Here is a 14,632-nt window from a genome sequence, read left to right as displayed (position 1 = left end):
TGAGAATTCTAGCCTCCTTTTATGTTTGATCTGAATTACTTTAACATGGTATCAGAGCCTAGTTGATCGAACCCTTAGCTTGTTAATTTTATGGAACTCGCTGCCCTTGTAGAAATCATGTTCACCAATGTCAGAGCCACTGCTCGTATCAAAATTGTTATCATCATCCACTTCATTCCCTGTAGGATGTTCCAGCATGCTCAATGCATTCCTTTGAAGCTTAACTTTAGATTCATTTTTCAAAACATCAAACACGAGTTGTTTGACCTATTAAAAGATGGAGGATGAAGATCAAGTTTTGTGCTTGCAGCTGAAGAATTAATATCTGAAACTTTATTTTAGATTTTTCAGCTTCTGCAATTTGGTATTTCTGTTCTGCCTCTGCAATTGTTTTGGTATTTCATCTTCTCATCAGTCTCTGCAATTTGGTATCAGTTTCTGCAATTTGGTATTTCTGTTCTGTCTCTGCAATTGTTTTGGTATTTCATCTTTTCTTCAGTTTCTCCAATTTGGAATCAGCTTCTGCAATTTGGTATTTCTATTTGTCTCTGCAATTGTTTTGGTATTTCATCTTCTCTTCAGTTTCTGCAATTTGGTATCAGCTTCTGCAATTTGGTATTTCTGTTCTGCAATTTGGTATCAGCTTCTGCAATTTGGTATTTCTGTTCTGTCTCTGCAATTGTTTTGGTATTTCGTCTTCTCTTCAGCTTCTGCAATTTGGTATTTCTGTTCTGCAATTTGGTATCAGCTTCTGCAATTTGGTATTTATGTTCTGTCTCTGCAATTGTTTTGGTATTTCGTCTTCTCTTCAGTTTCTGCAATTTGGTATCAGCTTCTGCAATTTGGTATTTCTGTTCTGCAATTTGGTATTTCTGTTCTGTCTCTGCAATTGTTTTGGTATTTCGTCTTCTCTTCAGCTTCTGCAATTTGGTATTTATGTTCTGCAATTTGGTATCAGCTTCTGCAATTTAGTATTTCTGTTCTCTCTCTGCAATTGTTTTGGTATTTCGTCTTCTCTTCAGTTTCTGCAATTTGGTATTTGAGTTAAGTTTCTGCAAGAAAAAATAAAAAATTTGGAGTGATATTTTATCTTCCGCTTCTGCAAAATATGGTATTTTGATTTTCCTTCAGCTTCTGTTATGGCATCTACTACCAAAGAGATTGTTTGGTTACGTTGGTTACTTGCTGATATGAGAGTTTTCTTTTCTCATCCTACTCCTATGAATTGTGACAACCAGAGTTCTATTCAGATTGCTCACAACTCGGTTTTTATGAGCGAACTAAGCACATTGAGATCGATTGTCATCTTACTCATCATCATCTCAAGCATGGCACCATTACTTTACCTTTTGTTCATTCTTCCTTACAGATTGCAGATTTCTTTACCAAGACGCATTCCATATCTTGTTTTTGTTTTCTAGTTGGCAAACTCTCGATGCTTGTAGATGCCGTATCGTGAGTTTGAGGGGAGATGTTAAGTAATATTTATCTAGTTTTATTTATTAAGGGTAGAATAGTATTTTCAGTTTAACCTATATATAATTTCTTTGTATTTAGGTTAACTTAAGCACTTATAATAAACATCTTATTGAGAATTCTAGCCTCCTTTTATGTTTGATCTGAATTACTTTAATAAAAAGGACTGTTGCTTTGGATTTTCCTGAAGATAACCAAGTATATTTTTTGGTCTGGGGGCAATGGAATTGCAGTGGTGAAGTATATAAAACGCTAGCTGTGGCAACAAGGAGATCATGCAACTTTCGCCAACACTTTGGATGTTTACATATATTGGAAACGTTATGGCAATGCAGACTAGTGAAACCGAGTGAGAATCGAAGATGGGTAAAAATGCAAAAGAATACTGAAGGAAAGGAAACAACGAGGTTGATTGTCTTAGTGTGCTGAAGAGCTATATTTATTTAAATCTAAGTGGGTCGATGAGAAATAAGATGCCACGATTAATTAGGTCTTTACCACCGGCCTGCTTTGCAACGATCACTAGGGTGCTGATGGTAGTCGGTAGAGGTACGTAATGTCCCTCAGACAAGCTACCAAAACCGGTGGCCGTGTTCATGCCTTCATGGTGGTTTCCGTGCTAAGCTCATTAGGTGGGCAAGGATCAGTGGGCAGATTAATTTGATAACAATGGGTATATGATATAGGCGAAACTGTTGAGATATTAGTTAAATCCTAGTCCAAGAGGAATTCTTGATTAAAAAAATTAATTTCCGTTAGACTATTAATTAAAAATTTTATTTATTTAGTTAATTAAAATAATATTATAATAGTTTGAGTTTATAATATCCATATAAAAATCAATGTGATTATATGTCAAGAGTGTATCGTTAAATGAAATTTTAAAAGATGACATATTTGTGGTTAAAATGAACGCACTGATTAATATTCGTTCAGATCACTGAAAACCCATTAATTTGCCCATGCCGTGATATTTTACCTGTTTGAGCGTATGTAGCTTTAAAGAAGAAGAAGAAGAAGTACGATGTATATATTAAAGAGTTGAATATCGTGATTAATTCGTAGTACAATATTTTGTATTTTCTCCGGCCACGGTCAGAACAGGACCGTAAGATCAAATCATGGTATAATAAAACTGACACTAATTATACTTAGTTCGTGCTTGATGATCCCCTCCTCTATGAAAAGCTTGCTTATGCTCACATTCTCCTTTCGCCATTAGTTCACTGCAAATGCAAGAGATTTAAGGCATAGAAAACTTAGTTAGTAATCGTATAACACGCATTAAGAAGCTAGTACAGCCCTCCAAATAACTGCAGCTAGCTAGCTAGCTATGGTTTTTAGAGTGCTAAATGTGACATTGATGTATATATATAAAAACTGCAAGAACAGATAAAAAGGGTGTAAGAGTTCGGAGCAACAAACCGCAAGGTTTGTGTAAGATGAGCGTCTTTGGCAGAATCATTATCTGCTCTGGCTTTGACTATTTGAAACATGAGATCAAGCCTGAGTTGATTTGCAGCACTCTGCCTGGAGATAAGATCGGTTTCGTCTTTTAGTTTCTTTGACTCTTTTCTTATTTCTTTAAATTTTTTCCTTACTTCCTTTTGCCCCTCTTTTATTCGTTTCTGTCCTTCCCTGATCTCAACCATCTTAGATGTGATCCCTCTGATCGCGCAGCTTCTCCTGCGTATCCCTCTCCTCGTTACTTTTATTCTCTGTTTGCAATGTTGGTCCAAATCATGAATGATAGAAACTATGTTTACTAATTTAATACGACAATATGTGTGTGTGTGTGTGTGTGTGTGTAAAGGAAGGAAAAAACCAATAACTTATAGGCCAGTTAATTAAGAACACAAAGTAAAAGATAGATACCAGACAATTTCTTTGAGTTGCCTCCAGTTCCGTGTGTCCATGTTTCGAAGACATCTTCCTCGACGTCCTGCTGAGGTTGAGACTCTGGCAACGTTTTATACTTCAGGGATGGTGACCCCGTGCACTTATAAAAGACCTCGGATCGGATCTTGACTTCATGCTCGCTTGAAGGGTCCCTTGAGTTTGTCGTTCAAACTAGGGACGTTTTTTTACCAGTAGATCCGATGTACATAATATTTAATTTAAGTTAAACCACATAAATGTAATTTTTATATTTTAAATATTCCATTATTAAACTGTACACAGCTGGATAATGTAATGATTGATTGTTTTTTAAAGTATTTTTTATTTAAAAATATATTAAAATATTTGTTTTTAATTTTTAAAATATATATTTAAAATCGTTAAAATAATTTTAAAATATAAAAAAAATCAAAATTTTGCAGAACTTTTGTGGGGCCAACACCCCTTTTATCTATCATGAAGGCTGCCTTTCCGTTAACTGAAGCCTTGATGCCAGGAGACATTGCACATCCTTTTGCTCCATTTCTTGTCTCAATAATAATGAATAATTTACCTGCTCTGTAAAAGAATTAATTACTATAGTTATAAATAACAAATTTATTAATTGAATTTAATTTAAATATTTTTGCATTTAGAACTGTTTTAACTATTAAGAATTAAATTTTAAATAAAATTGGTACAAAAATAAATCAAATGCTAACTTTTCCGAGAAGAAATTAGTTTTTTTTTAATATTCATTTACCTATCTTTTTTTCAAAAAGGTTTTAGAAGGATTAAGATTAAAGTAATAATGATAATATAAAAAACAAACTAATTTAATTTGATATGTTTTTTTAATTGAATTTAAATTTAACACTATTGTTAAAATTGATTTCAAATAGCATTTAAAAGAATACTTTCCAAAGACCAAATCCTAGGCTAGCCATTAGAATTAAATTTTGAAAATTAGGGGGGCGGGGGGCTCTAGTTTCTACTGGCCAGTTCTGTCAATGTCTGTTTGGCATTATACAATGAGTAGTATCAAAATGTCTTGCATCCTTGATCTTAGATGCCTTTCTACCTGCTCACGATTAAAGCAACTATTTTTTATATTTTATTCTTATAAACATACTGCTAAATTATTTACTTATTACAAGATATCTACTGGGTTGGGGGTTGGAATTAAGTTAACTACAAACGCCAAGTGTTATGAAAAAGAAAATGACATAATTATGTCACGGGGATATAAAAGTAGTGGAGAAACATGTGATGAAGCATAAATAATGGAAATGATATATATATATATATATATATATATATATATATATATATAAAGAAAGCAATGAAATATGCAGTGTATGGACAATAAAATTATTTGTTTTGAGGAATATATAGATATGTTACAGCAGACCTGGAAAATAATTAAGTTGAAAGTATTAAAACATGAATGAGTATAAGAAATTAATTAAGTGGAAATATATTGTAAGGTAAATTCCATGAGTGTGGAGTATTAATGTTAATACAAATAGAATAAGTTTACGATGTGAAAAGAGTTAGGAAATGAATTCGCTGTAAAAATCAACACTATAAGAAAGTGTTTATATGTGACTAATCCATTCTAAAGATGAAATGAATGATTTGTTTAATGACGAGTTGAGTTAAGTTATGAATGAAACAAATATTATAATGTAAGGATGATAATGTGACAAATAAAAGATAAAATGAAATTTTATATAGGAACGATGTAAAGTGTAAATACTGAAAAATTGATATAAGATCAGCGTATTTAAAGCAAAATGTATGACATGGATATTATAACATATAATTGTTAATAGTTAGCGATTGAGATAATACAAATGCTTAGAGAATATTTGGGAATGCGACTGCGGCTGTGTTTTTTAAAAATTTAAATTTTTTATTTTATTTTTGTTAAAATTTAATATGGTTTGTATGTTTTGGATCGTTTTGATGTGCTGATGTCAAAAATAATTTTTAAAAAATAAAAAAAAATCATTGGCATGCATTTTGGCACGAAAAGTTATTTAAAAAACACCCACAACCACACTGTCAAATACGCTCTTAATATTTGATATCAAGCTATCATGCATCTTAATTTTTGATATCAAGCTATCACTCATTTTAGATAAGAGTAATTGATTAGATTGTTAGAACTAAATGATAAATTTAATATTTAACTAGATAAACCTTATTTGAGTAAATTGTGAATTTTTATTTGATGATAACTTTTTTTTTCGGGTAGTTTTGAAGTTAATTGAAAATAAAGTCGTATAAAAAAATTCCTTGCCACGCCGAAGGCGGTGGAATTACAGGGGGGGAGGGCAATTGCTGGGTGGGTTCCAGTGCTAAAACCTATTCAATTGTGCCATAAATTTCTGCTTGATGTCGATATACCTTAGAAAAATACAACGCGGCTTTCAGATCTCTACAATTATATCAACGAAGGAACAATGTGGTTGCTTTTGAGACGGAAAATCAAAGTCGACGTTTTTAATTGATTCCACATGTCGATTCAAATTCGTCAACAGTTGCCGTTAGTTGGATTTAAAAATCAATAAATAAATATTTTATGACAAAGGCAACAGTGTTGTTCACCCGCTACCTACGGGCATCGAGTGAAATTGCTGTCACGAGACAAGAGGAACGTATCAAATCGCGCGACTCCTTTCTTTTTCCCTTGTAACCTCTTCGAGCCGGCCCCGACATCGAGCAAGCATCGGTCGAATGGTCACAAGAAACAAACAAATCGCTCGATTAACCCACGAGGGCCACGACCATGCGTGAATCCGCACCTACCGACTTTTTGTCTTTTCTTTAGTTTGAATAATGATGTTTGGTGGCTTACCAAAACACGGACAGGACAACAACGTCTTCAACATTTGCAACCACGGGTCTAAAGACACTCTAATTCCACGGCAAAGTAGGTGTGATTGAAGGTAACAAACCTAAGATCAGATGCATCCGATCAGATGTATCCGAGGTTTTTTTAAAAAAATATTTTTGGAAGAGATTTGAATTTATTTTTAATTTTTATAAAATAATATTTTTTTTTAGTGTTTTTAAATTGTTTTGATGTGATGAAATTAAAAATAAATTTAAAAAAATAAAAAATATTATATTAATACATTTTCGAGCAAAAAAATACTTTAAAAAATAACTATTACTACATTATCAAACAACCTTTAATATTATTATAATATAAATTAAATATAGGAGGGAAAAGAACTGAGCATATTTTATTAGTGGTTATGTTTTAAAATATTTTTTATTTTAAAATATATCAAAATAATTTTTTTATTTTTAAAAATTTACTTTTAAAGCGCTACAAAAAAAAATAAATATTTTTTAATCACAAAAATAAACTCTCTATTTATTAATAACTGTGCACCCGCGTCGAGCAGAAGGAGGTAGAAAAGTTGCAAAATCCCATCTCTTTAGTATTCAAATCTTCATATCAACTCTTTTCTAATAATCCGAAAAATCAAAATCAAAAGCACAAACACTGAAACACTCTTCCGTCGACACGAGTTAGCTTTTCTCTTCTTTATTTATTTTGCTTTCAAAGACTTTCATTCTTGAGAATAAATAAAGTGTTGATTGGCCCTCCGGCCCCGTTTCATCCACATTCTACTCTTTATATAAAGTATAAACAATGACCTTTTCACTTTACATGTCGTAGAATATGTGAAATGCAAGCAATTGTTCGGCGTTAAATTAGAGATATATTTGGAAAATCAAGGAACAAGGAACAAGATAAATAAATAATAATGGAGTTCAATGTTGAAAAGGCACTGAATACTTTAATTCAGTCCCTAAAATTTAAGTTTATGTATTTATACGGTCCTTGAAGTTTTAGAATTTTATATTTTAATCATTTCCAACAAAAACCGACCATCATGAAGGAACTGAGTCTTAACCAACCATAGTAATGTACACAATAATAAAATTAACCCTTCCAGTTAGAATTAAGATTACGAGTTATAGTTTCCAAACTTGTGTGTGTTTTCACTAAATTCTTCGCCCAGGCCATGCTATACAGAATGAGCTCTTCTTTCATCTCACGAGACACAAGCTTATATTGAAGGTTATTATTCCTAGAACTACAGGTCAAGCTACAAGGTTGCCAAGACAGTTGGTGAGAGGCTACGAGATGTGGCTGATTTTTAAAGGCCAGAGGAGTTTTTGATGTGGTGGCTGAGAAGGTTCTTGCAGCTTCAAGAATTCCAAGGCCTGGGGTGCTAATAGTGGGTTTGGAGTCAGCATTTAGCCCAGTTTGAGAGCGCCGGTCTGTTCGAGAAGGTGGTTGCATCATGTTTCTTTAAATTTTGAAATTTTTTTATTTAAGATGAAATTTTTTTATCAAATCTTAAACTGAAAACAAGAAACATACCAGAGTATAGAAGAGTTTTTGCAATTATCCCAAAATAAAAAGAAAAGAAAAGGGGGGAGGGCAAGCAAACCAAGCCCAAAAAGAAATCCATGGACTCTCACCAGGCCTGACCCACTGCCCAAACGATAAGCGAATGCAAAATCGAAGTCACAACCAGTACACCTCCTCCGATTGCTTCCATGGCCCCCATATATAGGTCTGATATTTGTTGTTTTGATCCAATTCTATAAAAAAATTTAAAAAAAAAACAAAAAAAAAGAGTTCGAAAGTCAGTATCGAAAACACCCCTTGCTGGCTATTAACCTATTCGATTCTCTCTTCTTCCATTCTCTCACTTTCTCAGCGCCCAAACAAACCCCAAATGCAAAACACTTGCAGTTTGATTTTAATCTTGTAAAATTGTCACCATAATTTTTCCAGTCTCCTGAATTGAAGAAGAGCAAAAAAATGTCATGGTCAAGCCTCGCTAGCGCGACAAGAAGAGCAACAAATCGCAATCTCTTGCTTTCTCAATTCAAACCTCTACACCAAAATCACCACCCTTTTCAACAACCCATGTAAATGAACACCTCGTACTTTTATTTTATCAACAACTTATTTCGCTAAAATTTCTAACACAAACGCACAATTTTTATTATTGTTGTTGTTGTTTTGGCAGTTACAATAAAAGGAGATGTGAAATTAAGAAGCATTTTTCTACTTCTTATAAAGTGGGCGGTGGTTCTGCTGCTAATAGTAATACGAGTAGAGAGGAGAAATCAAAAAAGACGTTAATTTATTTGACGGGTTTGGTGGTTGCCATGGTTGGTAGTAGTTATGCTGCTGTTCCTCTTTATAGGAGGTTCTGTCAAGCCACTGGTTATGGCGGAACTGTTCAACGCCGCGAGGTTTCTCTTCTTTTAATCGTTTGTAATCACATTTTTTCTTGTTGCTTCTGTTCTGTGTAAATTTAATGTTGGCATTAACTTTTGTATTCTGTTGTGCTTTGTGTTTTTTAATACATAGAGTGTTGAAGAGAAGATTGCTCGGCATGCTAACGATGGAACTGTTGCCACTAGGTGTCTTTCTTTCTCCCTTTTGGTATTAACGTTGTTCTGACTTTTGTTTTTATTGTGGTGATTTTGTTACATTTTTTGTTTCTTGACATTGTTTTATTGAATTCTCATGCTTCGAGAGTAATATTGAATAATGGTGAAACACAAGTTTAAAGATAAACAGAAATGATCCTTTTGGATTTGCAATATCATGCTGTAGTACCTGGTCTGTTTTACTTCTTATCTGTTTGGTAATATGGTGCAGTTTGCTTTTTAAAAGTCCTTTTCAATTGAAAATACATCAAAATGATGTGTTTTTTTAGATTTTATTTATTTATTCATTACATCAGCGTATCCAAATCATCGAAAAGCACCTCAACAAACATCAATTTGATGTTTTTCAGGTGAAAAAGCAATTTGAAAAGTACTTTAAAAAACAGAAGCTACCGCATTGCCAAACAGGCATGTGACCACTCACAGTACCCTTTCTTCATAAAGCAAACTTGATGGACCTGAATCTTGGATAACTATCCTTCAGATGTCTTGGATTGCTTATTTGGGCTTGATACTCCAGGAAATCTCTAGGATACCTAACTTGAATTTGATTAAGCTGTAAATCTCTAATTTTTTCAGCTTTGTGGTGCCTTTTTCCTGATGGCAGGCTCTTTCTTGTTTGTATAGGGAGATAGCAGTGCAGTTTAATGCTGATGTGGGTGACGGAATGCCATGGAAGTTCGCTCCTACACAAAGAGAGGTTCTCTTTTGCATAATGTGCATGCATGCTTATGTTTAACCAGCTCCTTCCTCTGTGATTTGCTGTCTTCAATGCAGTGTTTTCTTCTCTCTAGGTAAGAGTAAAGCCAGGAGAAAGTGCTCTTGCATTTTACACTGCTGAAAATCAAAGCTCCACTCCAATAACTGGTGTATCTACATATAATGTTACTCCTATGAAGGTACTAATTTTGTATGCTCTTTCATTTAAGCAATGTGGTATGTGAATTTAATTTTGAACTAATTTTGTGTTAATTTTGAAGTCTGTCGCTTTATTCTTCCATTGTTGATTTTAGTCATGCTTAGACTTTGGAAACCAACGAATCTCTTCTCAAAGCAACAGAGATTTTCTTTTTCTTTTTTTCTGGTTTGTAAATCCACAAGCTAGGAGTGCATCATCAAGGCAAGGTGAAAACAAACATAGGATATCCTCATCGTCTTTTTCTTCTTTATTTCGTTTGTGTCCCCCCCCCCATTGTGTGTTTTTTCTAAGGCAAAATATATCCGGGGACTGCTGCTCTGCGGCATCCCATTCCTCTTCTTTCTTTGGCTGCTGATCAACCATGTTCTATGAGTTGTTGGATAATGTGAAAGCACAGTACTCAACAGATTTCAGTAATGTCAAACAAAATAGGAATTGGTGAATGGGAAAACTCCCATTGAACCTCCATGTTATATGTTAAATTCAAAATTATCTGAAAAAGGGCAGTGCTAAGATCAGATTTGAATTGGCATGTATTAGATAAGACAGTTTTAGAGGGTTTTTGTGGACCTTCACCGCATTTTCCAAAACCTCATCCATTATGAAGTCATTTTTGTCCATCCCATGGTGTGATGTGCTTGCTAGAACTCTGATTATAGGATATTAACATGAATCTTTTATTTGCTAAAAGCTGGGATATGCGCTGGGATATGTGCATGATTACTTCATGTTTCAAGGAATCTTGTTTGTTGTTGGCCTTTGGTGTTTCTTCAAGTATTTGATTCCAATTGTGCTGCTGTATTTATTTTTAATGACATGGACTTGAATGTAGAATATGATTAGGATGATTGAGTGAGATGAGGAACGTCTAAGAATTGTAAAGTTGTTATGAAACTATATGGAGTTTTGTGGAAGAAATGATGTGCTAAGGCAAGCACATTATCCATGGAGAGCTATTTGGAAGTTCAAATCATCAAGTCCCCCACTTTTCTTTGTAGAATGGGAGGCACCTTGGACTAAGATTTTCAATAACATTTAAAGTTGTTGGTGAACCGGTGTTATCCTTGTTAGTATGCAGTTGAAATTATTAATTGTCTAGTGCTGTATTGTTTATGGGCTAGAGCTTTATGAGAGTGGGCATACAGAGCAAGGGGTGTAGGATCATTTCATGCTATGGAGTTGAATGCTTGGAAGCTGGAGATTTTAGCAGCAAAAATAGGAATCCATCTAGTATTTTTCCATTCACTAGCTAGCTTTGGGTTGGTGCGGAAGGAACACACCAAGAGGGCATTTTAGGTTCTCTTTTTTCTCTTTGTTTGATAATAAGATTATGACTTGCAGTTTTAGCTTGCTTCCTCGCTTCTTAGACCATTGTTCTTTTTTTGCAATGGATGTTTTGATCTCGCTTTTTTCCTTATTTCTTTAGTAGATGAATTTTTGAAGTGCTTGTGGATTGGGAATTATGTCTTTGAACTTTGAATAACTCAATGGCTAGTACTTTCTGAGGGTATAGTGTGGGAATGAATAGATTAATGATAGTTACTAAGCATCCCTTTGTTATCCACAGTGTGTGTATGGGATATCAAACTGTGTCCTTTTATTAGGCATTGTTGCTCCTGTTGTTAACATGTTTCCCGGAAAAATCCTTGCTTGCACATGGTTTGAGAAAATATAGTAGAAGCTTCAGCTTTTGAAGTTGCCAGAGACGCTGGTAATTCTACTTCAGAAATTTCTTGAGGTTTTTGGGTGTAACGTGGCATGCTGATATAAGAGTGTACTAGGTTGAGTTTGTCTGCACACTTCCTATTGTAGATCTGTAGTTCGTAATTCATATCAGAAGAGAAATGTGGCATGCTTATATGAGTGTGCTAGGTTGAGTTTGTTTGCAAACTTCCTATTGGAGGTCTGTAGTTCCTAATTCATACCAGAAGAGAAATGGAGTAGCAATAAAAATGCCTCAATACCAATCTAGGCCAGTTGGGTACAATGTTGACTTAAAGTAGACTATTGCTGGTAGGTAGAAAAATTAAAATGAGGTCTTGAGTTTTTCCTTGTGAGGAAATTGCTTAAAGTCTTGTTGTTAAACTTATTTGAAGCTCAGCAGTTTTGAGTATCCTGCTAGTCAATTAGTCATGCATTCACGCTACCTTTAATTATTGTTTATGATCTTGCTCTGTGTGTATACATGTGTTTTAATGTGTGTGCATTCATGCGCGGGTGTGTAGAATGACTGATGTTACATTATCGGTCATCCTAATAAAATCCTACTGAATAAAATAACAATATAATAGTAGTATTAATAAGCTTCCCATTTAATTTTTCCAAGTCATGCATTTATACATTAAGGGAATCATTTGGATCATGTGGAGGATTTATTATTTCTGGAGAAGATCAGTTCTTGTTTTATGGACCATGGTCTTATCTGAACTGGATAAGAAGGGACATCCTGATGGCTAATGCTACTAACTAGCATTTTTACTTTTATGTAATTGCTCGTGCTTCATAACCCTCAACATTTGTTTGCAACTCTTTACAGGCTGCCGTGTACTTCAATAAAATACAATGTTTTTGCTTTGAGGAGCAGCGTCTTCTTCCTGGGGAGCAGATTGACATGCCTGTGAGTAGTTTCTTTTCCCTTTCCCGTCTTGTACACACACACACACCCATTTTTCCCTCTATACAAGTGCTTTAGAAATATTGTGTGTTTTGAAGCATGGTTCTTTTGTCACTATTCAATGATATCATACTTTATGATTGCAGGTCTTCTTTTATATTGATCCAGAATTTGAAACGGATCCTAGAATGGATGGAATCAACAACATAATTTTATCGTATACATTCTTTAAAGTTTCAGAGGAGTAACCTTGCCGATGCTTTTGCATGCCATCACCAAAACATCCTCGCAATTAAAAACTTGGAGGGCTTAGCCAGCGCATCCAGTGAGTGTTACTGCATACTTGCTTTGAACTTCCAACGAGGGTATGGCGGATATGCTGTGCGGATAAAGCTCATAGGCTTGTTTACGAGATTTATTCAAATGTACGGTTCTTTCTAGTGGAACAACCTGAGATTTATTCCATAGAAATAAATTCAGAAGTTGGTTTACTATTTGTTCGCTTGGTTCAAAATGTGCTCGGAAATTATCCGCAAGGCCCAATCGTTTATGCTGCCAATATGAACCCATTTTTCCGAGGTGCTGCATGAACACTCCTTCATGCTAGTCAAGAACTTGTAACAGATTGTATTTGCGGGAAACTGGCTCTCCATTGAGTCCCCGAGGCCTCTTTTCTTCTGCTTTCTTTCTTTCTTTCCTTCACGGGGATGAGAGAAACTGGGTATATATTTTGTTTTTCAAATGTTTGAAATACATTGAAATAGTATTTCTTTTATTTTTTAAAATTTATTTTTATATTAACACCTTAAAATAAAAATATCAAAAACAAAATAATTTTAATTAAAAAATTTTAATTTTTTTCACATTATCGTCACTTGTGGGACCCATCCATAATATTCGAACATACCCAAGTTCTTATAAAAAAAAATTAGATGTGAATATGATACATTTGTCTCAATAAAATGTGTTATTTTTACAAATAAATTTTACAAACTGTTCAAGTTCGTAAAGTGTGTTATTTTTACAAATAAATTAAGCAAATGAAAATTTTCAATATCTATTTATCTATAATAATATAGAACTAGCATTTTATATAAAGAGGTGTGGTTATAATATGGCTGGCTGGTCATGTTATTTCATGTATAAAAAAGGTATAGCGAGATGGGCCCCTTAAAAGATTTGTATATATAAAAAAAAATGAAACATTAATAAACCTTTTATTGTTTAGGATATAAAAGAAGATGAAATGTGAAAAACAAAATTGAATAAAAAATATTTATGGGGTTTTTTTATCTAAAAAGACAAAATATAATGAAGTTTTAAGGATTTCTATTCATTTTTTAGTACTTTAAAAATTATATATATAAAAAGCACGGAGGAAAGAAAGAAACATAAAAAAAAAAAAGACGAAGATTTATATTCTTGACAAATCTATTTGATGTGGGTCCTAATGAAGTTATTGCTAAAATTTTCAAAAACATCATCCCACAAAAACTAAAGGATTACATGGATGTGAAAGCTAGATAAAATAATCTGATTTTATCTTTAATTTAAAAAATATTATAAAAAACATGGCAAGTTAAATAAACGTTAATTAAAATTAGATTAGTAATCCAGTTACGCTGACTAAAAAAATCGCAATTCAGTTATAAGCTTAACTTAGTCAAATAAGATGATATTATTTAACCAGATAAAAAAATACAATAATAGTACTGAATTAAATCAAAAGAAGTGATTATAATGATTTGTATAAAAAAAAAGCACTTGGCAAAAAAAAACAGCAGAGCCAATTCCTAGCTAAACCAATGCGGAATAATAAGATTGGAAAAAAAAAAGAAATTGATTTGAGGCATTCGATGTAGCATGTCAAACTTGATATATAGGATACGAGGTTGTGATAACTTAATAGAAATTAAATAAAAAAAATTACAAAACTCAATTCCCAATAAACTTATTATAGAAGGTTGAAATAGAAAAAAATCAATTAACAAAAAAAACACATGCAAACTCGGGTAAGTCCATGAAACTTCGCTACTTGGATCATGTGAATTGGATAACTAAATAAAAAGAAAAATAGAAAAATTCATGAATTGCAATTCTAAAACCAATCCAATATTAATGGATGAAATTGAAAAAATAATAGGTTAAAAAAATCAATCCCAAAAAAACCCAAATCAATCTAGGCAGAACCATCAAACCAGTAATCTAGGTCATGAGATTAAAATAGCCCCACATAAATAAAATCACAT

General features: G+C 33.3%; 2 protein-coding genes across 3 annotated transcripts; one reads left to right on the top strand and one right to left on the bottom strand.

Annotated features, from left to right (window-relative positions):
- Positions 1–2,474: 2,474 nt before the first annotated feature.
- LOC133680838 (uncharacterized) lies at positions 2,475–3,489 on the bottom strand. 2 transcript variants are annotated; one of them, XM_062103848.1, is made up of 3 exons: positions 3,352–3,489; positions 2,902–3,194; positions 2,475–2,702 (listed from the first exon to the last, which is right to left on the bottom strand). In XM_062103848.1, the coding sequence occupies exons 1-3, from the start codon at positions 3,403–3,405 to the stop codon at positions 2,618–2,620; spliced, it is 432 nt and encodes a 143-aa protein (XP_061959832.1). In that variant the 5' UTR covers positions 3,406–3,489; the 3' UTR covers positions 2,475–2,617. The 2 variants fall into 2 exon arrangements, with proteins under 2 accessions (XP_061959832.1, XP_061959833.1); XM_062103849.1 differs by having other exon boundaries at positions 2,902–3,162; positions 3,352–3,457.
- A 4,513-nt stretch (positions 3,490–8,002) lies between these two features.
- LOC133693825 (cytochrome c oxidase assembly protein COX11, mitochondrial) lies at positions 8,003–12,874 on the top strand. Its single transcript, XM_062115158.1, has 7 exons — positions 8,003–8,319; positions 8,421–8,649; positions 8,768–8,820; positions 9,478–9,550; positions 9,645–9,749; positions 12,306–12,386; positions 12,530–12,874. Exons 1-7 carry the CDS (start codon positions 8,210–8,212, stop codon positions 12,629–12,631), a joined length of 753 nt encoding a protein of 250 aa, XP_061971142.1. The 5' UTR covers positions 8,003–8,209; the 3' UTR covers positions 12,632–12,874.
- The last annotated feature ends 1,758 nt before the right edge of the window (positions 12,875–14,632 follow it).

This window comes from Populus nigra, chromosome 1, assembly GCF_951802175.1.
Source record: "Populus nigra chromosome 1, ddPopNigr1.1, whole genome shotgun sequence".
Classification (NCBI taxonomy): Eukaryota; Viridiplantae; Streptophyta; class Magnoliopsida; order Malpighiales; family Salicaceae; genus Populus; species Populus nigra.
Note: the sequence above shows the minus strand (reverse complement) of the source record. Positions and strands in the feature narration are given on the sequence as shown.